Genomic DNA, 23,628 nt, shown 5'->3' with positions numbered 1-23,628 from the left:
CCTCAACTGAGGAAAAATAAAGAGCCAAGTACAAACCTCATGTCACTTCAGTAACATCGTAGTTTTTCCCTCCACTCTAACAATGAAAATATAATTGAAGTCCCAGGAAGATGAATCCTATTTTAGTGGGCAGGAGGCTCTGAAAAGTAACGCAGTTTTAACAGAGCGTGGTTGACACAAGCCGGACTGTAGCGCCCAGGGCTGCCGGGGTCTGCAGGGAACGAAGCCGCACTGCCGTGTTTTCCCGGGCTTCCTGTTACGGGACTGTTTCTCCCTGAATTGGAATACGCTGAAGCGGTTGGAAGGCCAGCAGCGATGGTTTGGGACTTGAATCTTGCCTTCAGCGCTGGACTCGGCCAACTGAAAGAAACAAAAAGTCATTTTGCATTTTGTGAAGCAAACTGCAGTGGGGAGAGCCGTCCTTTGACCCCGCATCCCCTGTACATCTTCGAAATAATGCGCCAGCAGAGAAAAATCCTAACTGCCAAGAGACAGGTCTGGGCGAAGCAGCACTGGCTGCTAGGCAGAGGTGCTGCCTCCGCAGCGAGGTGCCGTTGGCTCCGAGCGGCCACCAAGCAGCGGTGTGGGGGCCTGCACGGCACCTGGGCAGTTTCAGCCCCAGGCCCCGGCCTGGCCGGTGCCGCGGCTGCTGCTGTGGCTGAGCACCGCTGCCCTCCTCCTTTTTAAAAAGGATCTTGGTGTTTGGGTGCCACAGAATTAATACCATTTTTCTACATACTAAGTGTCATATTTTTCCTTAAATCAGTGAGAACTAGGATTAAAATTTCTTTGAAAGCAAAATACTTCCTTTGTTAAATTAGAAATCCTTTTCTGTAAAAACCTTTCCTTTTTCTCTGAATTTTATCTTAAGCAAGGCAGAATGACCAAAGGGTGACTCATATGGGAATCATTCCTGTGCTTCCTTCTGCATGTGAGGCAATTTCTTAAGATGATGAGCCACTACAGAAAACATGCTGTAAGCTGAAGATATTTTATAAGGTTTTAAAAATAAATAAATTAACACAGGCACCCCACCCCCCCAGCTATCAAAGATAAGCATGCACACAGCTGATTTAAAACCTTTTGAAAATAATTTTCTTCTGACAAACCTACTGGTATCGTTAGGTCTGATTTTTGCAGTCAAAATCCTACATACCTGAACACAAAACGATCTAGGGTGTCATTTCTTCGCTTTTGGCAGAGGTGGCACTGCAAAATTCTGGAGGCTGACAGAGCGAGCCTTGGCATCGCCAAATAATTACAGTAATCATTTATACTTATGCGATAGAACAGTGGTTACACCTAAAAATCTTGTGTTAAGTTTTAGCACTTTAGAAGAACACTTTGGACCTTTCAGACAGTGGAATAAGAATGAAAAAAGCCGAATAGTTAGCCCTTCTTCCCCCCTCCCCCAAAAAATTAATCACAAAAATCAGGGGACAAGAGAGTTTGACGTTGAAAAGCGAAGAGGTACAAGGACAAGGTATCATCCAGGAACATGAATGTATTTGCCTGTTTCTGCTCCGCTTCGAATCGCAGAAGAATTTTAGTGAGCTTCGTGTTTGTTCCTAGGCCTGTACCTGATGGCCCTACTCGAGGGCACTCTGAAATACAGAGACGGAAGCAAGCTGCTCTCTTTCCCAGTGCTTAGCGCTGGGCAGCGTCTCCTTCCCCTTCCCCTCGGCACTTCTTTCGCCCTGTCAGATGTTGTTTCAACTCTTTCCACAACATTCCTCCCGCTCCAATCTCTGCTAACTTAACACAGTTGCACTTCTCAGCTGCTGGTTCCCAACTCCTACTCTGAATTTTGCGGCCAATGAAGCCAGTCAATTCCACGTTTAAAAATCTCACAAGCTCTGCCAGAGCTTCAAAGGTTCTGTCTTTAAAGCACGTTTCAAAAAATTCATGTTTAACAGCTATATCGAGAACTTCTTAGTGGAAATAGTTCTCATAAGAAGTGGAATTTCATGCATTTAAGAAAGCTAGAAGAAACAAGAGAAAAACAGAAGTCAGTACAGGTCATTTGACGGCTTTCTGTTCCTGCCCCCTTTCCACTCCGTTGTGGGGCACTGGGTCGTCTCTTTCTTTTTGGGGAACTTTAGCCTGACTACATATAAACTGTAGGCTCTCTAAGCAAGGGACTCTTCCGTGTTCTGACCCACGTCTGTCACAAGGGAAATAAACCCTCACGTTAACACAATTACCAGAAGCCGCCACTTGTACGAGAACGGTGGCTTTGGGTCCCCCAAAGCAACAGCACGCAAAATAAAAGGTACAATTGGCATGACGTATTCAGGCGTCCCAACAAATGCGGTCGGCTTCCATCATTCTCTCTAAAAACTTAACACACCCCGTCAGTCACGCTAACCCTTCCTTTGGACTGGGGTAACGGAGGGCAGAAATAAAAACAGTAATAAAAAGATGCCTGAAGATATCAAATTCACTTTAGCGTCACTCCGCACAACCCAAGTACCTCAAAGCCACACAACATTCTTGCGCTGCTTCCACAACAGGGATGAGTTAGCAACTGACTTCACAACTACGGTTCAGACCAACGAAGGATCGAAGTAACAGAGCAGCAAACGGAGACGTTTGCCAACTGGGAACACTTACGCTCTCGAGACCTTCGTTTTTTGTCCGATCTGTCTGTATAGCTATGCTGAAGTTATCGGGAACCGCAGTGTTGTGGAAGGAGCTGACTGCAGCACCAGTAAACTTTCCTTAGGAACAGACACCAGCCAAAAAGCCTTGGTGATTAATTTCAGAAACACACTAACAGTTAATACAGTTGAATATTTAAAACAAGGGTTTTGTGAGTAATGAGGCCTGAAATTCCAAATTCAAGCTGTTCTGCAGCTGCCCCGCTAAAAATTTTATTTCAACTCATTTGACTGAACTTGCAGAAATACCTTTGCCTGTCGGACGAAGAGTAGGACTGCACCACGCGTTTCCACTTGTAAACGATCGGGTATTTCTGTGGATCAATCTCTACTGCTTCTATAGCTGCTAAGACATCACTATCCAGCTTCGAGGGCTGCTCCCTAGAATACAAACAGAACTAGATGAAAAGAGAACTATGCGTTCGTTCAGGCAATAAAACATTCCAATTCCGAAACATTTATTTTTGATATAAGCAAACAAATTGCCCGTGCTCCTCTATAAACATAGTTTCTCGATGAACTTTTTCCAGCAGGCCCACACATAAACGACTGTCCATTACTACAGTCGTCTCGTAAAATGGAAGTTTTGAAAATTTAATCTGGGAACATCCCAAGAGCGCAGTAAATACTTCGTTAATGTAAGGCAGGCTCACCATGAAGTCACAAGCCTGTCAGATGAATGGCAAACAGCAAAGTTCACTGAAACCCATGTGGAAACAGAGATTTCTCCTCTCTTCTTCCTTCTGCTTCAGGTAAGGTGTTCAGGTGAGCAGCTGCAAGAGCGCTGCACGCCTCTGTACAGGCACTGAGGCACTTTAAGATGACCGTTCACGGCTGACTGCAACTAGTGTCGCTTAGCATCAGACGATCTCAGCCTTGCCGCCAGTGATATTATAAAAAGCACCTTGTTTTGCATACATAAACCACAGGACAAATAAGTGTTAAAAAAAGACAATTCTTACCCAAGCAGGAATAACTTCTTCGAATCGTCATCTGTGGGTGAAGCCTTCAAAAGAAATTTCTGGGAAGAAAGTTCTTGATGCTGTTGTGCCTCGTTAGTCTGAATTCCAGATTCCACGGACAGCCTCTCCTTCTCTGACGGTACTCTGTGCTCCGTCCTTAACTTGGTCTCTCCAGGTTTACCTGTACTCGGCTCAGAAGAACTTGCCAGTGAACCTGCATAGCAGGTCTTATCCCGATGCTCCTTGGACACTCTCACCTGACTTGTTCCTTCAGCCGGAATCCTCTCATTCTCAGGTTTTTCAGTGATTTTATTTGATTTTCCTGCAACCTCTTGTTCTTGGAATGACAGGCTTTCAAATTCTGACATTAAGTTGGAAACGGGCGATACAAGGCATTCTTCTCCATCACGCAAGTGCTTTCTGTCGCTAATTATCCTTTCGCTGGACACAGGATTACAAAATCCATTTTTGCTGGACGAAACCGCCTTGTCGTAGTGCCTGGGGTGATCTGATGTTTCCATAATGTTTACTGCACGCTCCATTGACAAGATACCGCACTCAGCGTCTCCAATAGCATCGATGCTGGGTTCTTTGGACACCATGGGTTGGCTGATATTCCGTGCTGCATTTTGTCTGTTTTTAATTTCTTCTAAGCTCATGTCATCATCATCCTCATCCAAAAATGCTCCAACAGAAATAGAATTGCAGCACTTTTTACTCTTGCCTGTAAACAAATTTAGTAAGAGCAACACAAAAAAAGACTTTCAACGGCACGCCAATCAAAGAAACCAGGAACAAATACACAATCTTTATGGCTTATTCTATTTATTGAAGCCCTCTCTAATTTTATGCAACAACGTGAACTGACCTGACTAAAGCTACAAAGGCAAAATGACAACATTACGGCTCCATCTTTTTTGCAAATGACTTTCTATATCCTAGTCATTTGAGAACTGTATTTCCTACACTCCTCACTTCAGTCGTTAACCAGCAACAAAGGATAAAGTCAGGATGAAGCAGAACAGGCCAGGAAAACGTTACTAACATAGCACAGTTTAAGCTTTCATCTCTTCCAAAGCACAAAGGCTTACGACCAGCCCAACGACGACCCTGCAGGGTCTTGTCGGCCCAGGTTTATCCCAGTGCCAGTTTTCTTACAGGAATTTCATTTGGAGGCTATAATCAAATCAAAAGTACTTCCTATGAAAGATAATGAACACCTAATGAGGTCTGTTCTAATGCTCCTACATTCACAGTGGTGTTAGCTACTTTTCCAATACTATAATCAGACTGGTTGGATAACAGATTAATAATAGCAACCACAACAGGTGAATACCGCTTCCCCCGGGCACCAAGCTTTTTCTCTCCCTCTTCTCCCTAGGTACAACCTGTTGTTTGTAGCGTTTGCCCTTTTCTTACCAGAAGGATGGGGAGTTTTATATCTATTGCAGGTTTCATTTTCCCCTGTTTCTTGCTGAGCCTTTTCGCTCATTTCCCGATGACTCAGGTACTCTTCTAATTTTCGCAACCCCTCCTGGGAAGACAGATCAACAAAACAGCCCAGAAATTCCCAGTATTCAACCCACGGGAACCCCAGTTCATGAGCTAACTCCCTGCAATAAATAAAATAAAACGAATCATTTGTGAAGATATAAATATTAGTTTGACAATAACTTTTCTGAACACATTGTATCAGCTATCAATAGGAGTATAAACGTGCAACTAAGCAACACAATTCCACAACAATCAACAGTCTGCAAAAGCGATATACGCATCCTTAGCAAACACAGCGTCATCTCCTTTCTTCTAGGATATTTTTCAAATTTCATCTACCGTTCTTAAAGTTAGCACCATAAATATTGCTATTGTTAAGCTGACTGTATCTAGACGTCAGATAGAGATGAATCCCCACTGATGTAGGCATAATTTGAATGACAGGCCATTCAATAGCTTCTTCTACTTGGGAATGGGAGAAGGTAGGAGGAAGCGAGGAGTTATTTTAAAGACAGAAATCTAATCAGCTTTTAACAAAGTCTGGTTTTTAGGTATATTGCTGATACAAGGTATTTTAACAGCAAGGACACATACCACAACACACAGCTTTTATAAAGCAGAACATTTGTATCAGGATCTTTTCATTCTGCTATCTTTTTAACAATCCCTCAATTTTACAGAAAAAGTAGGCTATGCGTAATTTTAGACCTTCTGACAAATTAGGCAAGTAAACGTTTGAGAAAAGCATTCTATACATACCATCGATAACAGCTAAAATACCTTTTTCTTTACTTCCAAAGCTAAGAAAGCTAGCGCTCACATTTTTAGCTATTTTGTTTACACAAAAATACAGTAAAAATCCAACTACAATATACTTCATAAATATTTCTGCCAGTAACTTTTGTTCAGTAAGTAACACCCGTACTCTCAGCACAAGTCTTTTGCTTTTAATTGCTCTGTCTGTTGCTAATTTTGTATACTGATACTCTTTTAGATACCTTCCAACTCTTTCAACACCTCTCTCCAGGTCAGATTTCCTGACATTGTGAAAGAAGCCAGCTCGCTCTCGAGGCGGAGTCTTCCAAAGCCTGCGAAATTCTTCGGCCTTTAAAAAACAGAAATAATTAACAAAACCTACACCCCCAACATGAAGCTAACTCAGTGCTGGCTAAATGTCTACCTATCGGCGTAGAGACATTTAGCTGTTTGCTGTCCTCATGTAAACAACTCAAGCTCTCCCACAAGTATTGCTCAACTCCAGCTATGAAGGATCTCATACTGGATCTACAGTTACTCCTCCCAGTATTACTGGTTACTTTGATCTCATAACTTCCTATTAAAAGAGTAAGGACCATAACGTATAATGACCTTAAAGTAAACCGTACAGATACCAAGTCTGCCTGGTTTTAATGTGTGTGCTGCAGGAAACAGGCATGTCTTATAATTTTCCCATGCCATTATAATTTTATTGAATGATAAATGCTCTCTTGGTCACTGGTTTCTAGGACGCAAAAGTGCTATTTTTATATGTATATATGTAATTCCACAGACTTGCTACAATTATTAGCATACACTCTTGCTGTTTATTTTGAAGTTTGAATTTGAACTGTTAAAGGGAATAAACTAATGGATTTTTGTAAAATCCCAAACTTTATCCCTTTACATGACAAAAATCAGCAACAATGACTAAGAATTACATTCAGGCATTAAAAGTATCTGTCAGTAATCAAAATAATGCATTGTTTACACCCTAGGTAAAATTTTTCAGAGTATAAAAGGTATTTACATTTCTGTGAGGTGAACAGAAAATCGACCAATGAGCATATTTAGAAGAAAAAGCATTAAGCATTTTGGTAAAACTCAGTCCTGGAAGAATTCAAGCATTAGATGACAGAAAGTCCTCAACTGTATTTACTCGCTATTTTGAAAGCCATCATACTTCCAGCATGTTCATATTAAACAGATGAGTCAAAGAAATGCCTACACATTTATAATATATTTAACTGGTATCTAAGTCTTCCTCCTGAAAACAAAAGACTTTGCTTTTCTAGTGTACGACCGATATTTTCCCAAAACTATCCCAACACCTACTACTTGGTCGTCTGTCTTTCCATTTAGAAAAAAATATTAATTCAACAAGCAGAGGCGATAAACTGCTTCTAACGTCCAGTGTCAATTTCTAGAAATGAGATATACTTAAGATTTTTTTAAACTGATTCATAGCCGCATTGAAAGCCTTTGTTTCAGATTAGAAAGTTACAGCAATTATCTGTACACAAAAGGTTTGTCAGAGGGCTCTTTGAATAGATTCCAACAGGAAAAAAGAAAAGAACAACTTTCTTCTGACTGAACTTCCACTCTTCTTATTTATATCACACATTTCGATGCTTTCAGCAATAAAAATATTTAGAAGTTTCTGTGCTTCTCCTTCTCTACAGAAGAAGATCCATCTCTTCAAGAAAAAGAGAGCCACAATCCGTAACAGGAGCAAGTTACACCACACAGCGAACCGTGGGTGGACCTTCTAATGGTTCTTTCTTAAAAAAAAAAAAAAAAAAAAAAGGCCAAAAAAAAGGCATTAGAGTCACATGAAGTTCCCTCCTTACCTTTGAGGGGCTCATGGGGCCTGCGAAAGCTCTTATCGACAATACCGGATCTTTGGGGCTGCCAATATATTTAGATAAACTTCTTTGGGGGCTACCGTCTGTCTGATCAGGTGACCATGGTGCACCAATTACAGGAGCTGAGGAATTGTCTTCCGCTCTCAAGAGTGGTACGTAGTATTGACCTAAAATAAATAACACAAAGCTTTCTTAATAAGCTTACGTTACATTATCCTGCTGCTTCTTCCTAGAATATCAAGTATGCTTAATCATCTGACTTTATTTCATTAGAAAAACTATTTCTAACTCAAACTCACTGTTTCAGTATTTATTGCCCGCTTACAGATTGTATTTTAGTACAGGTTCAAACACAAAAATACCTGCATTGATACATGTATCCCTTCCCTAAGGATCTCCAACAAATTTCAAAACCTCCTTTAGCAAATGCCTAAACCCACATGTGACAAAACAGTGGAAAGTTCTATGACAAAGAACTTACACGACTCCCCAGCGTGACAAATAAATCTGTTGCTCTGTAAAGGTCTTTTGTTTGCTTTTAGATTAAACTTTCTGCTTCAGGCTCGCTGAATAAAATAAGGGCCATGCCTACGTTACAGAGCTGCAAGGATAACCTTGTGATCCGTACAGTCAGAGTTCTGACCATGTAATTTAAAAGACAAAAAGTCTTCTGTTCCTTTTCAGTTTTAGACTTTCTCTTTGGTTTTCGCAGCACTGTACAGTAGCATCATTTATGAACAGGAATGCTAGAGAAAGCAAACCAAACAGAAGACAGCAAAGAGCCAAAGTACACGCCTGATATAGTACAAAACTCTGAATACAGACCTTTCAAGTACTCTCTCAGTTTTTCTTTCAATTCCGCAGATTTATTCTTGCTTCTTTCACAAACTACCTGTTAATATAATTTTGGTTGTTTGTTAGTAAAGCATAAGACATCAATCTCAAATCAACTGTAATGTGTGTCCTTTTTGAATAGTCACAGAGGCCAGAGATGGCCTCCATCCATCTCATCCAGTGCTTTCAATTCATAGTAAAACAAACCACCAAAATACATCCACATCCATAAAATGGATACTGTACAGAAAAGGCAGTGAATCTGAAATTCTAGAACTTTTCCCCAGATACAATCAACATAAAATATTTTTAATGTTATCAAAGATTTACACTCTAATCCTGACACTAGTATCTTACTACAGGCCTTCTGTCTACAGCAGTTAGTAAATGTTTGAACTTGACAAATATTGATTAGGCATAACATTTTTGGCTTTGTCGTGGACATGGAGGGACTTACTTCTGCTGGAGTTTGATCATATTTGTTTCTTGGATTTTTTACAATAGCTGGGTGTGAGGTAAGCACATTAACAACGTCCAAATTCCCAAACTTGCAGGCAAAATGCAATGGAGTATCAAATCCCTGCAGTGGGAAAAAGGGAAAATTCACATGCATTTGGGAACTTGATAAAGTCAATCCCATGTATTTTATTTTGAGACTGGGAAAAGTAAATAAATGTCATGACTAATTATCAGAGCTCTTCACAGATCTTTTCCCACCATACTGTAGAATAATGATTATTAAGCCCCACAAAACTCACGAATAGCTCGTTTTGCTAGAAGTGCCCCCTTCTATTCTCTTTCCTTCCCCCTTCCACATCCTTAACACCTTCCAGTTGTTTCCATAAGAAGGAGGAACTGGCAAACATTCAAATCTTACCATTTTATCTGGTGTATTAAGGTACAGGTCAACAATATATTGGATGCGATTCTTCAACATTACATCGTTATCATCTGGATACATAAGCCGCATAAATTCAGGATTTTCCAAAGTGTCCAGTAATAATTGGCAGATACTAGGTTGATTCTCCTTGGCAGCAACATGCATGACATTGTACCTACACCCCTCCTGAAAAAAAAAAAAGTGGCAAACATTAGAATGAACTGAAATCTAACCAGCTTTCTTACGCCCATAGGCTTAACCGATTTAACTGTGAAAATACAAAGGATCCCATACCGAGTCTCGTATGTCGATTTTCGTTTCTTAATATTTTATTAGGAAAAGATGTTTACAAAACAGTACCTAAACATTCAGAACTGCAGTAAATTATATGATATTGTAAAGACTTACGCATCTTTATACCCACATTATTCTTACAATTAATGAAATTATTCTTATACTCAGCTACAGTCTTTTTTTACATCTAGGGCAAAAACGTGGCAAAGAAGGTACATTAAGATACCACATAATAAGAGGAGAGAGGAAGTTCAGAGCAGGAAAATGGGCGTGCGTATATACACATAAAGTTCATTTTGCTGTAATATATTACATACGAAATTCCAACAACTTCTCAAAGCTGATCTGATAGAAGTAATCTGTTAAAGTAAGATTATCAGCGTCTGCTAAACAGTACCTTATACATGGATTTGAGATGCAGAGCGCATTTTGAAACTTAACGGTGGTGCCTAGGTAAGCAGTGCTGTAAGAACACCTAGCTATAGCCTAGGCACCACCCTGTTCCTTAAAATCATTCTATTTAAAAAAGATTGGAATTGTTTGGAGGAGATCAATACTATATGAAGGCAAGACCATTCTTTCACTACTGGATAAAACTATTCTTCCCCTAAACAATGGCATACTCAGTTTCTTTAGCTCTTCTGGAGCAAAGCGAACTCTCAGGTGTGATGGGTGACTTAACGGAAGACGGACAACTGCCGTGTTTCTCGTAGCTTTCAGCTAGTATCAATAAACACTGAGAAACTCCGCACTGGTGGAAACGAGGTATCTTGAAGGAAGAGTAGGAAACAACATTCCTTCCAGTTCTCCTTATCAGGCCTCAAAGCTAAATCACTAAACCAGAACTTGGATTCTTCTGGGTTTTTTTTACCTGTACAACTGTTGGATTGTCTCCTGACCCAATCAGATAGCGAGGGTTACTCCAAATAAGTTCTGAAAATGTTGCTATATCTCCTTTCTCGACAGCTTTCCGAAGTTTAGCAGTAAGATCTTGAGTACGTGGACTTTTATAACTGTTGGCTCTCTCCTTATTAGCCGTTTCGGTCTCAGGGGAGCATAAGCCATCTATCAAAACACAAGTAACATGTTTCTAGATACATTCTTTTCAGCGATCACTGTTTTCATACCCAGACCATGAAAATAAGCTTTTAATCTAAAATATGTATTAACTTTGCATCTTTAATGTGCAGGAATAAAAAATTGAGGTCAATGACAAGACATTAAAAAATACGAGTAGTTAGTAATAGGGAGGGAGGAGAATATGACTTAATCATCCTGTAAAACTGCTTCAGACTTTAATAGGGACTAGTAAATTTTATCATTACCAGTCTGCTTCCATCCAAACTTAAAAGCAAAATTCAACAAGAAATAAGACTTTTCTGAATATTACAATTCCTTTTGCAGTTCTGTGACTGCTGAGTCCCTTTAATCTAGCAACTGGGAACACTGTGAAACACGATCAGCGTTTCCATTTTATTTCTGAACTTACGAACTTACTCAACAATTAAGTACAGTTTTAATATACTGTGCAATTTTATCAGCGTCTTATTAAACCTGAAAATCCTGAAGTCCATGAGTAAAATCAAATCCTGCCAAATACAACCACAGACTACTGAGCAACACATCTATGCAGGCCATGACCAACGTTTCAGCTATACAAGAATAACAACATTTTTTAGTGCAAAATTCATGCGAACCAGAACAACAATTGCTTTTAAAAGTAACCAGTTTACTTTATCATAACATAGACCATAGAAACCATACATTGAAGGCTAAACCTTATGCTTTAAAACACAAAAAGCAGTCTTTCCATAGATTCCTGGGGCTTTAATTTACTTCCGTGGTAGCTCTTTACAAAAGAAATGGTGGGATTCCAACATACTCCTTTTTTTTAATTTCTGTACGCAAACTTTGGTGGTCCTTTCTTAGAAAAGCAGCAATTAACTTTAAGGATGACTTCTCCAGTGACAGTATCATTTTATACACAAGTAAAACGAGATTTGAATTAAAAAATTAAAATATGCTTTTTATTGCCTGTTCCTAATTTATTTCACAGAAAAAAAAAAAATTAAATACTGGTTGTCATATCTCTTCATAGAGTAATTTTATTTGGCGAGTAAGCACTGGAGTTGTGATGTAACACTTGTTTACAGCTTATCTTAAACACCGCCACTCTAAAGGGACTTCATTTTATTAAGATGTTTCACCCTTTTAAATTTTTTCTGCTAGCAGTATCTTGGTCATTAAGTTGTTGCTTCTTCTCTCATAAAAAATTAACAGACTGTATATTGCATCTGCTCTCCACAGATGAACACCCTCGCTTACCTCTGTTAAATGACCCCATTTTCACTGGAGACAAGCATAAAGAGGACTTGCTTGGAGATGGGAAATAATCACAAATTCCTTTAGCAAATTTCTCAGCATCCTCTCTGTTTGAAAAAGCTTTAAAACGGGAACCCTTAATCATCTTAACAGCTTGGAGAGCTTCCTTTTTATCTTCATAAACATGTATTCTCTCTGCAACAAAGTACAATCAAAGTTATTTCAATAATCTCAGATTTGTTCCTAGAAACAGATTACAAAATTCTCAGACTACCCTTCCAGCTTTGGTCTCAAACTGCTTCTCTACCAAACATGGCATAAGAATCAAAAGTCCTTTAAAATTTTCTCTCTCGGAAACTGAGTAGAATTCTTTTACGCACTCCAGCTAACATCAGGTGATAGGTGTACAGCGTTTGGCCATTCCTATCAATCAGTATCTCAACATCTTTTTTAACAGACAGGCCAACTTCAACAGGAGAGTATTTCACATCCAGACTGAAAAGCAAACTCAGAGCTTATTCACCCTGCATTACTTTCCGTGTTCTCTTGTTCAGAAAGATCAACTACGGAAGTGATCCACTGTCACAACTTCAAGACCTCTACACAGAACCTCAGGTATTAACCAAATCCTTCTCCTTCCTCTCCTTTTGCATTAACGTTAATTTGTTGAAATTAAGACATCTGAATATCCATTTTATGAGAAAGAATAATTGCTACTGTCTCAGAGTAAACAACCCTTTATGTACTACTGCAATCCTGCCAGTAGGTAATTTAATAATTCCTTATTGCAGTATTCATCGATAAAATGTGAAGAATGACGGATGCTTCTAGACACCATTTGGCATTAAGATAGAAAGGAAAATACGAAATCTGTTAGAAGAGAGCATTTAAGCTTCAACTGATGACAGTATAAATAGTTTTTTGATTGTTTGTAGGATTACTTTTTATTCTTGAGAGGGATTAAAGGCACAGGATGGGTATGAGAGTAGCAGGAGGAAATAATTTTCTTCATCTGAGCTACATTGAGTAGAGGATCTTCATGTGTATCAACTATTATGGCAGAACACCTGGGATGTCTTATAACTGTGTTTCCGTGCCTCAGAAAATCTAATAAATACTATTCACAGAAACGAAAAATACTTCAAGCAATGCTTAAAATACTAATACAGTGCTGTTCGCATCACCTGCTATATAGAAAAAGGTCTACTTAGACATGATCGTAAAAAGCTTTTCATTGGAAATAAAGGAAATTAACATTTACCGTTCCTTGCCAATATGTCATCATAAACTGGACAAACGCCATAGAAGAGTGGAGGATCTCTGGACGGTGACTGAGTACTAATTTGTGAATCAACACATCCTGCTCCACAGACTGGAGCTGAGCAGTTCATGTGCATCACAGCATCTTCTTCCGGAGGGTTCAGACCTACACAGTACCCAAAGTCTGCCTCTTCCGAAACACTTCCCCGACCACTGTGATTCACTGCCATAGTTTTCAAAGCCTTCTGTGCTTCTGCCCGGCTGCTATCAGATGGGACGTTTCCAGCAGCCTCCTCTGACAGAGCAGATCCTTTTTCCTCCAACGCTCCTTGCTGCTCCAACAATGCCTGAGCCAATTTTTTTTCAAAAATAAACCTAGTAGTCGAGGTAATGGGCCCACATTTCAGTCCTGCTCTTACAATTTCTTCTCTAAGCTCATCAGGGGTGAGCTGCTTCAATCGGGACAATATTGCATCCATTGTTATTTCACCTATAGCAAAGGCAAAAAGAGTCAAGATCAACTGTAAAGAACAACACGACTTTTTTTTCTGCTATTTAAACGCTGTGTTAAAACCAAGGAAAGAAGTGTCTCTTGACAATTTCTCTGATTCTGAAGAGATCATCGCAGCTGCAGAGAAGAAAAAATATTTTTCAACTCAACACATTAAACCATTTTTAATCTATCAGACTTATACCAAGAGTTTATTTCTCCTCCCACAACTACCTGAAGGAGTATTTACAGCTTACGTTTTATTCTTGTTTGTCCTTTTCAAATTTCTTTTGGAGTGAAAATTCAATCCAGAATATTTATGCATTAAAATTTAGGACGGGCTGAGAAATACTTGGTCCCTGCCAAGAAAGGACCAATCTGTGTATGGAATGGAATACAAGAACACGATGACTAGTTAGCCCCAGTAAGAGATTCTGGGTAGGCAGCACCTACAGCTAAAAGCACAGCACTATTTCTATTACTTCCATGAGAATTTCTAGCTGACAAAAGTACAAGGCGTAAGTATGATGCAGCAGCCAGGGGAGTCTGTCTCTGGCCATGATGCAAGGCTGGAGCTATTTACACAACACATTGTTTCCCAGCCCCCGTTTTGAGCAAACAGCCAGAAGACAAGAATGGCTGTTTTTTCAGATTTCCCTCTCTGGCAAAGAGCAGGAGCTGGAAAACTTTCTCCATTTCCAAAGGAAAAGTCTTCTCTCTGGTATAACGCTACAAGTCCCCCAGCTCACTCCCCTCCATGTAATCCACACACTTTCAGCTTCTGCATGGTCAGCGAGAAGATACTAAAACCAACGTGATGCCAACGCAAATTTCTTGTTGTGAAAAACAACTGAAAAATACACGATTTGCACAGCTCAAGAATGTAAGAAGCTTTAAAGTTATTTCATCAGATACCGCATCCATGTCCCTCCACAAGGGCTGTGACATTTTCCAGCTGTACACTATTCAGAAAGGACAGCTTGAGGACAGAAATGATTAGGCTGTCGTATTCCTTCAGCTTGGTTTTACTCCCTCCTTAAATTCACCCTTCCTTCACCACCTAGCCATTCCAATGGGTTATACTGGTTTGGATAGGCATGTATGGCATTTGTAGTACTTTATTTTCAATTCCAGGTTTCATTCTCAGTTTATGAAACTTACGACTACTGGAACATACATTTCCAGCTTCTCCACATGAATTGATTCACACTATTTTTTGCAGTAACACAACTCCTAATCTTACTCCATTAGAGACAAAGTACTCTTCCCAAGTACGGTCAGCATCACCTGTAATTTTAAGTTAAATCTCCTCGAAAGAGCATTTGTGGATGCACGTGGCAGTATGAGAAATGTCCACAATTTGTGAGCTCTCCTGCTTTATGAACAGGGCGCACACGAGTCAGAACATCCACTCTGATGGGCAAGAACCTTTGTCTGGGAAACTAACGTGAAGCTTGAGCGGTGAATGGCTGCACCCTAACATAGCAGGGTGGATCCTATCCTAAATACGGAGCCTAATAAGTTAATTATTGATTTTGTCAGAGCACGCAAACTCAGAAGTCATTCCAAAATTGCATCTTCACCATAGACTCACAGTATAGTCAAACTCCCTTATTTTTCCACACGCGTTGCCAACAGTAGCATCACAAAATACACCAACGAAACAGACATGACAATTTTGCCTTTTCAATTACCCAAGGATTAAGCTAGTAAAGAACCAAACGCTTCCTATATTAAAAAAACTCAAACACACAGAGCTGTTTTCGTAACTTTTAGCAATAGTCAATATAGCCAAGTAAAATTTTCACTGGAATCTGACTTCAAAACTATTACATTTCTAATAATAGGAAAAACTATGGAAAAAGACTTTAATGCCAAACCGTAAGCAGGTTTTCAGATATTAGTACAACTTGACAGTTATGCGAGTTTGAGGGTTGTTTTCTCCGAGTGCTGTTTCCTTTGAGAGCTGTTTCTTTTTTTTGAATGTCCGATTTTAAACATCTTCTGGTTAGAGAACATGCCTCAGTCCCAGAATATTTCATAAATATTAACTAGAACCTCACTGGAACGATGGGAAATGACAGTATTTCAGCTTAAAGAAAACAAAGCAAACTGTGGCAAAGCCCCAGGTGATGCTGCTGAGCCACCTCCCCAAGGCATCCTAGTTCCCTTAGGATTCCCCAACCTCCAAGCAACCTCATTGTTAGGGTTATCTGACCTGCCCACGAGACTGCAAAGACAGATGTGAAAGATCTTCTCACTTATTTTTGATTCTTAATCACCTACACTTTAAAAAAAATTGATGCCCTTATGTTTTAATCAAGGGATAGAACGTGGCCCTGAGGTCAATTATAAGAATATCAAAACTTGCTGTTTTAAGGATTTTCTTTTTGGGATTGTATAACCAAAAAAACACGATAAAGATGAAAACTCAGAGGCAAGAACGTTTATTGCAGAAACAACTCAATGAAAACACTTTAAAAGAGTCAACACAACATAATGCCCTAAAAAATTAACTCAGGAAATGCTCCTAATTTTTCGGGTTCAGAACCAGCACAATCGTTCCGCAGAAGGGAAGACCCTTACATTATGTGTAATTTGTGCACACAGAGTATGCAGGCACACACACACACACACAAAAAAAAAAAAATCTTTCTTCTTGGCTTGTGGTTTAGTAAAAAATGTCGGGAAGGAGTCATTTCTCTGGTATCTCATATTTTGATAGAACTTGGCACCTAAAATTTTCTTCCTCAACTATGTAAGAAAAAGTATTTATTTCAGATGTCCATCACAACTCAGGCACAACTAAATCAGAGTGAAATGACAAAACAAACCAACAGTGAAGAAATTAATCTTTGGTTTAAGATCTACTGTTAGCACAAAGAGTTTTCTACAATAAGCTTGCTGTGGAAACAGGAAAAACACTGTTGGAGTGACAATATAGGACTTTCATGAAATATATTCGTGTTCTGACATTAAGCTTTCTGCGAACATGGATAAGCATTTATTAGTTTTTAACCGCATCACCTATTTTGATCTGTCCAAAACAAAAGGTGTGACTTGCAAACCTGAGAAATAGCAACTGCCCGTTTTAAGATAATCCTTTGATCATTTGCTACATGCAGGTACAAAAAGGTGATTATCTGAACCTTAAAATGCATTTCATGCTGTTTCAAATGATCCAGAGCACAGCCAATGCAGCTACCTTCTCTAGTTCAGCACACAAGGTCTTGCAAGTTACCTTTCGTGGCTTTACAAATATGAATAACTACCGTAACAACCACTGCATGTTCGAGGCTTCTTCCAAATCAACCAAAAGCTAGAAGAACGAGCAAGAGCTGTTTTTTCCCTTGTCTTACTACATCAGTATGAAACAGCAGAATCTGTTTCAAAAAAAATTAAGACTAGTACCAAGAGAGAATGAATGACTGACTTTTAAGGATGGCAGTATTACTTTATTCCACTACTCATTAAATCCTTCAGTAAATGAGCAATGTAAGAAAGCACTGTTTTTCCTTTTTTTTTTTTTTTTTTTTTTTTGAGGCAGGAATTAAATGAGAGACATCTCCCGTCTTTGGCTATATTCTGACTGCTGGGATTTGCACATGGCAGAATAACCACGGCGATGCAATCGGGTATTCAGTCTACACCGCCTGCTGCCAGATCAGCCAACAGCTATGAAATACGTGGCAGAAACAGAACTGCAAAACAAACTTGGAATAAGCCAGGACTGAAAGAAGGGGAGGGGGACACGAGAAACGAAGGGGTATTTCTGGAGCGGGCAAGGGAAGGCAGGCTGGGCGCGGGGGAGGGTTCGGCTGGCAGAGAGCAGGAGGCTGGCGCGGGCGGCGGCCGGCCCTGCCGCCGTGAGCAGGGCCCAGGCGTGCGACGGGGCCGGAGGCCAGCGCCGGGGCCCGCCCGCGACAAAGGGGGAACGGGGCGGCGGGGCCGGGCCACCACCCGAGGCGAGGCGAGGCGGGGCCGGGCCCGGCGGGGCCCGCGGGAGAAGACCCCCGGGGCCGCGGAGGCAGAAGGGCGGCAGGCCCGGCAGCCGCAGGCCTCCCCGGGCGGCGCCCGCCGCCCCGGCTCTCCCGCAGAGGGGAGGCAGAGCCACCCCCGCCCACCCCCCGCGTCTCTCACCTGGGCGGCTCCCGCTGCAGCGCCGGCTCCCCGCGGCGAGCGGCGCCGGGGAGGAGAGGGGCGCCGGGGAGGAGATGGCCGCCGCCGGCGCCCCGCGGCCGCCCGGCCTCCTCTCCAGCAGCCGCAGCAGCCAGCCCACGGCGCCGATGACCGCGCAGGCGGCCAGGAGCTCCCAGCCCGGCCAGCGGCCCCACAGGAAGCCCCAGCCCCCGGCGGCCCCGACCCACCGCTCCATGCCCCGGCCCGCGTCCCGCCCGCAGACAGACGGACGGACGGACGGACGGACAGACAGACACTCCCGCACGCCCCCCGGGGACGGTACCTCAGCGGCCTCCCGGCTTCCGTCTCTCCTCCTCCCGCCCTGCCGCCAGGCCCCCTCCCCGCGGAGGCCGGGCCTGCCCGCGCCGCTGCCTGACAGAAAAACGGGGCGACCCCGCCCCGCGCCGCGGGGGCCGCCTCCACAATTCGTATTCACAGGGCAGAGAAGCGCTAGGCACGGCGCGCGTGACGCTGCACAAAGCTCAAACCCGGAATGCTGCAGTACTCCCGGGTGGAAAACGGTGCAGGAGGAGGACCCGAGTACATCAGAAGGCAACGAGCCCGCTCACACACCTAACTAGTCACCCCCTTACCTCCCGTCATCATCAGCAGCAGCATCACCGCCTTACGGAACCCCAACTTGCGCTACCAGCAGACCGGTCAGTCGCTGGTTTAAATGGCAAGACGAAATAGCAGGCCTTCAAGAACTTGACAGCATCCCTTTAACGCGCACTGTTTGATGTTACAAGCAGGGTACAGCCGTGTCTCTCCTCGTCCCTGGAAGCGGCCAACTGGGAAGCAAGATGACATTTCTGCGTGGTTCCATTTTGTACACTCAAACTTCAGATGCTGGCAAATTCAGGCCAAGGGAAATGCACTCGTGTTTCTTTTTCGGACATGTTCAGCAAACTGAGAAAAAGTAAATGCCATGGAAATACAAGCACAATCAATTTCAGAGGTGTGAAAAATCAATATGCAATAACATAGTCATTCAAAATAAGCTTGCTTTTTTTTTTTTTCCTTAAAGGTGGCTATAGAGCATGTTCAGAATCCTAAACATATAAATTACTGTCCAAAACCCAAAGAGAAGATATCAATTTCCCTTTAAAAGTAGAAACAACATGGAGCCCTTTACCAAAAATAGTTTATTGCACAAAACTTTTAAAGGAATTCCTATGCACATTATTTTTATAATCAACATGCTTCGTATGATCATAAACGTCAATTGTACATAGTGTAACTCCTCCATCCCCTGGGTTATCCACTCAAGAACATGTAATGATTAACTTCTATCTTTACAAATACAGCCTAAGCAGACATTACTGACTGTCATGTATAAAACGTAACAATATTTCATGTACAATATCCAGAACATCTTCCCCTCCCCTAGAAATCTGTGCATCTGTATTGGAAATTAGGCTGCCCTGCTGCCCAAGTGTTACACATGAGTAGGAGACAAGAGTGATCAGATGACAGCTGATGAGCATTAGTAATTACTTTGGACTGTAATGGCTTTCACATGAAAATATTTAAAGGCTCTGGTCACAGCAAGTCACATGCAACTATTCACACTTCCCCAGCAAAGTTAATAAAACATACATCACAAGCTTTTGCATCACCAGTAGTGAATTTGTCATCTTTAGGAAAGTTAAATTTATATTGATAGCACTATTTGTCCCCAGTGCACCTTTAATGTTGTCATAGCTAATATTAAAAACACCCATGCCACTGCGGTTCACTCCCCTAAAGAGGAATAAGTAATCCATGAAAACATGAGCACTAGAACTTTCATTCTGGATATTACTCTATCTTGACATATGTAAAATTCTCACAGATTTCAGCCAGGATATTGCCTGAATAAATAGTATGGGATCAGATCCTCCCATTGCATGAGTGGATATGGGGCTCAGCTGATCCCAATACAGTGCACAAATATTTCCAAGAAATCTGGAAGACAAGAGAATGGAGCACTACCCAATGTTCAGCAACACCAGAGACTCAGTAACTAACATTTGTTTTTCCATCCTAGGGTTTGCTGGTTTTTGGTGGATGTTTTTGTTTGTTTGTTTGTTTTTTAAATGCACAATTATTCAAGAGTCCTCAAAAACCCAACAGCACCTGGAAAAGTAATGCTGCAGCATTTACCAACTTTCATCACTTGGGAAACATTTTCACACTACAGTGACATTTCTCCTTCATCAACAAGACTCACTTTAGTAGGTAGCAACCACTGAAGAAACAGACACAGAAAATACATTCTATTGCAGTGCTTGAAAAAGGAAAAGAAAAAAAAAAATCTTTAAGAGATTATTCTTCAGATTTTTCTCTGATGTATTTGGCAGTGCTGTGACAGGCAGAGGGGAAGCAGTTTTCATTCCTACAACTAGTTTGTTTTATGGCCTAGACAGCAGAGACCTGAAGCTTTGCAGAGCGACCATGCTCAGCCTCAGGGTGAGGCTTTTTAATAAAAGAGCAACTATTTCTCTGCATAATGAAGAAACATAGCTGATGAGCTTCAAAGAAAAGTCCCTGCTTTTATCACATGCTGCGTGCTCCTTCTAGAAGGCCTCCCGGCAACTTCCGTAACTTAACTGACCGAGTACCTCGGCAGATTTAGACCCTCAAGTCTCTCTGTCTGTCCTTCGTTTAAGTACATGGCATGGTGCTTCTTTTATAGAAAACACCCATGGGGAATATAAAATGAGAATACCTAGTGTCCAGGTGCTTTCAGAGAGACAGGTGGGTCAGTGCGGAAATCTAATCTGAGCACTTCACAACAGCTCCCTCACCTTTAAAGGGGAAAACATGCACCTAAGACTCCTCGATGGTATGAACTCAGATGTCTTTAAAAGGAGCCAGTGAGAAACTGCAGCACTGCACTGAGCACAGAATGCAGTGTGATTATTGATACAAAAAGGAGAGGAGAGCAGACATTCTGAAGAACTATGAAGGTTACTAACAATTCTGGCTTCTTTGATACCAGATAAAACCTTTTTTACAACTGTTGCCAAACTTAAGAGATGAAAACATAAGGGATTCTTAACCGTAGGCAATGTTTTTACTAAAATGAACAGCAACAGTAACGCTGCACAAGTGTTACTTTATTTCAAATGCTGAACATTTGATAACTTTTTTATACTGAATATATTATTCATTACGTAGTTTTAATTGTTTTTTAACAATACTGCGTTTTTTTTTCTTCTTCTTTGAGCTTAATACACAGGCAACTTCAAGAACATGACAGCAGTGAGATAATCGGTACCATTTACTCTGCAAAGTAGCCTGCAGCAGAGTGCAGACATTAATATGTCTACGTAACCTGTAAAGCTTTTGACTTTTCTTTGAATTGTTTGGTAATTCTGTATGCTGGGCACCTAATGCCACGCTAATGCATTTCTTCCTTCACCAATTTCAAAACCTTGACTTTTAGCATCAGTTGACTTTAATCCCAATAAAATGTAAGTTAAAATCCAGCAGCTGAGGGGCATGAAATCAGTCAGCAGAGACACTTTAAGTGCACAGTGTTCAACTGGACTAGAGCTTGAATTGGTAATTATGAGAAACCAGACTTTGGATAAATAAGGGTGGGTTTGGGCTTTTTGTTTGCTTATTTTTTGCCTTACTGCTAAGCAAACTGCAACCATTCCCCCCGCCCCCAAACAACCAAACCCAGCCAAAAGCAGCAATAGCCCCTTTGGAAAAATACATAAACTAGAATTTTTGTTTTTTTTCCCCAGCCACCTGATCTACTGATACTTACTACATTTATTTTAAATGCCAAACTATAGTGGATATAATTGACATGTTTATGTTTTAAAGACAAAAACATGCTAGTACACGAGTTGCCACTAAATCTTTCAAATAATCTGTCATGTCTATTTTGATTTGTGCTTTAGCACTTCGCACATTAGGCAAAGCAGTACCTCCACAATGAAGTTCTGAATGAGGAGAGGGTGGGCTTCTCACTGTGCAACGAGCCACAGGGAACAACAGGAGGAAAGGTAACGGAATCTAAAGTGGGCTGCTTTAACAATAATCTAGTCACGGTGCTCTGCAGAGGGGCTGCCACAGTACCAACATTTCCGTTCATGGTGGACACCTTGTAATAGAGGGTGCAAAAAGCAGGGGAAGTGTGTAGGAGAAGATAAAGCTAATAAAAATAATAATTTTATAGGCATTATAATTTTGTCTTTTAAAGTAAAAATAATTACATTTCTAAAAGCTCTGGCTTTAGGGGCTAATTTCCCTAAGCCATTTGTACAGGATGTCAAAAAAAAAACAAACCCAAACTTAAACATTACAGTAAAACAGTAACAAAAACCTCTCGTGTCAGCCTTAACTTACAGTATATAAGCATATTAAAACAGATATTCAAAGTCAGAAAATTATGATTTTTTTCTTTTATATATATATATATATATTACACACATACCTTTTTCAAGGGTGTCTACTTCAAAAGTTGAACTAAAAAGGTGCAAGAAGTGTTTGTGCAGTGAAGCAAAGCTCCCTACTGGCCTGCAACTGTAAGAGGAAAAACTAATACTTCAGAAAACATCCCAGGCAACCCTGCCAAAGATACATACTGGTCTGCATTGCTTGTCTTTACAGTCTTGTTTCTTTTGCTATAGGTCAGAGGTCATCTTCATAACTAGAAATGGCTTCAAATGAAATTTTTTTCTTTAAACACAGATATCTGTAATCTGAATTTCAAGAACAAGAGATTATAGGAGGGAGAGGATGCTCAGAATATCCAGTTCTCAACCACTGCTAATGGCTGAACATGAGCAGAACTTATTTTTCCCTGTGATTTGGATACAACCCAAGATGGGGGAAAACACCACCTCAACGCCCCACCCCACCCTAATTAAAAAAAACCCACCAAAACCCAGGTGCTACATAATTAAAAGTTACTCCTTAACAAACTCACCCAGATTGAACAAATACAGACCTGGAAGCAGATGCTCCTCTTGACCTCATTTTAAACCTTCATCTGAATCTTTTACTAAACCCCCAAATGAGCTAGATTTACCACTTGGCAGTCCCCAACATGACAGAATTATTATGGTAAGGTTTCAAACAAACCCTTGGAATAGCATATTCTGCATTTAATATTACACCAGTTTCTCAAAACCATGTCCTTTGCTTCTACAGGCAAAAGCACAACTCTGAACACCGTTTTTAAAAATGAAATAAATAAATAAGTTTGATAAAGATTTGTTTGCATACTTAAAGCAATAGGAAGAAAAACAACTGATAAGAAGGTTATAGTGTCAAAGCTTCCTTGTCACTAACACTACAATTCTGTTTCTTTTCATCTACAGTAGGAACCTCCTGCTGGTCTGATGCAGTTGCAGGACTGGCAGAGGTAAGGTCCATTAGCTGCCCCTCAATCTGAGTCCACGAAGACATTGATTCATGCACGGTAATGGTGTGTTCCTCCATCTGACGCTGAAGGCTGTCCATTTCTTGCCTTTTGAAAGTATTGAGAACAAAAAAGCAGAAATTAACAAGCAGAAAGCTAACTGCTAAACACAAGATCAGAAAATTACTTTTCTGATTCTTGATCCCTACCTCCAATACTATCTAAGCTATAGCTGTATACAAGAGAGAAGTCTACAGGAAACTTGGGAAT

General features: G+C 40.9%; 2 protein-coding genes across 16 annotated transcripts in view; both read right to left on the bottom strand.

The window, feature by feature from the left end:
- Positions 1-110: 110 nt before the first annotated feature.
- ANKLE2 (ankyrin repeat and LEM domain containing 2) lies at positions 111-18,556 on the bottom strand. 4 transcript variants are annotated; one of them, XM_087754966.1, is made up of 14 exons: positions 18,280-18,556; positions 13,329-13,817; positions 12,071-12,262; positions 10,617-10,810; positions 9,449-9,637; positions 9,029-9,151; positions 8,563-8,629; positions 7,723-7,904; positions 6,115-6,221; positions 5,042-5,235; positions 3,623-4,346; positions 2,910-3,041; positions 1,157-1,240; positions 111-360 (listed from the first exon to the last, which is right to left on the bottom strand). In XM_087754966.1, exons 2-14 carry the CDS (start codon positions 13,804-13,806, stop codon positions 123-125), a joined length of 2,904 nt encoding a protein of 967 aa, XP_087611092.1. In that variant the 5' UTR covers positions 13,807-13,817; positions 18,280-18,556; the 3' UTR covers positions 111-122. The 4 variants fall into 4 exon arrangements, 3 of the variants coding, with proteins under 3 accessions (XP_087611092.1, XP_087611089.1, XP_087611091.1); XM_087754963.1 differs by lacking the exon at positions 18,280-18,556 and adding an exon at positions 17,958-18,273; XR_015704173.1 differs by lacking the exon at positions 18,280-18,556 and adding an exon at positions 17,958-18,273 and having other exon boundaries at positions 298-360; positions 1,157-1,982.
- A 54-nt stretch (positions 18,557-18,610) lies between these two features.
- GOLGA3 (golgin A3) overlaps positions 18,611-23,628 on the bottom strand; it is a 31,412-nt gene continuing 26,394 nt past the window's right edge. For 4 of the 12 annotated variants that reach the window (XM_087754956.1, XM_087754955.1, XM_087754959.1 and 1 more), the window contains 2 exons: positions 23,289-23,466; positions 19,123-22,517 (listed from right to left, as the gene is read on the bottom strand). In XM_087754956.1, the coding sequence (XP_087611082.1) occupies positions 22,461-22,517; positions 23,289-23,466 (235 nt within the window). In that variant the 3' untranslated portion in view covers positions 19,123-22,460. Of the gene's footprint in view, positions 18,906-19,122; positions 23,467-23,628 lie in introns of those variants that run through there. The other 8 variants (XR_015704169.1, XR_015704172.1, XR_015704170.1 and 5 more) reach the window with 8 other exon arrangements.

This window comes from Nipponia nippon, unplaced genomic scaffold, assembly GCF_047370975.1.
Source record: "Nipponia nippon isolate SJK-2023a ecotype South Korea unplaced genomic scaffold, ASM4737097v1 scaffold_18, whole genome shotgun sequence".
Classification (NCBI taxonomy): domain Eukaryota; kingdom Metazoa; phylum Chordata; class Aves; order Pelecaniformes; family Threskiornithidae; genus Nipponia; species Nipponia nippon.
The sequence above is the reverse complement of the archived record's forward strand: the minus strand, read 5'-3'. Positions and strand labels throughout refer to the sequence as shown.

Bases quoted from the DNA above. Each gene is read 5' to 3' on its own strand.
- ANKLE2 (XM_087754963.1), bottom strand. From the start codon at position 18,192: ATGGAGCGGTGGGTCGGGGCCGCCGGGGGCTGGGGCTTCCTGTGGGGC. The intron at 6,222-7,722 runs GTAAGGAGGGAA...TGTTTTTTAAAG, and splicing joins GCCCCATGAGCCCCTCAAAG to GCCGAAGAATTTCGCAGGCT. The intron at 361-1,156 runs GTATGTAGGATT...TGTTTCTTTCAG, and splicing joins CTAGATCGTTTTGTGTTCAG to TTGGCCGAGTCCAGCGCTGA.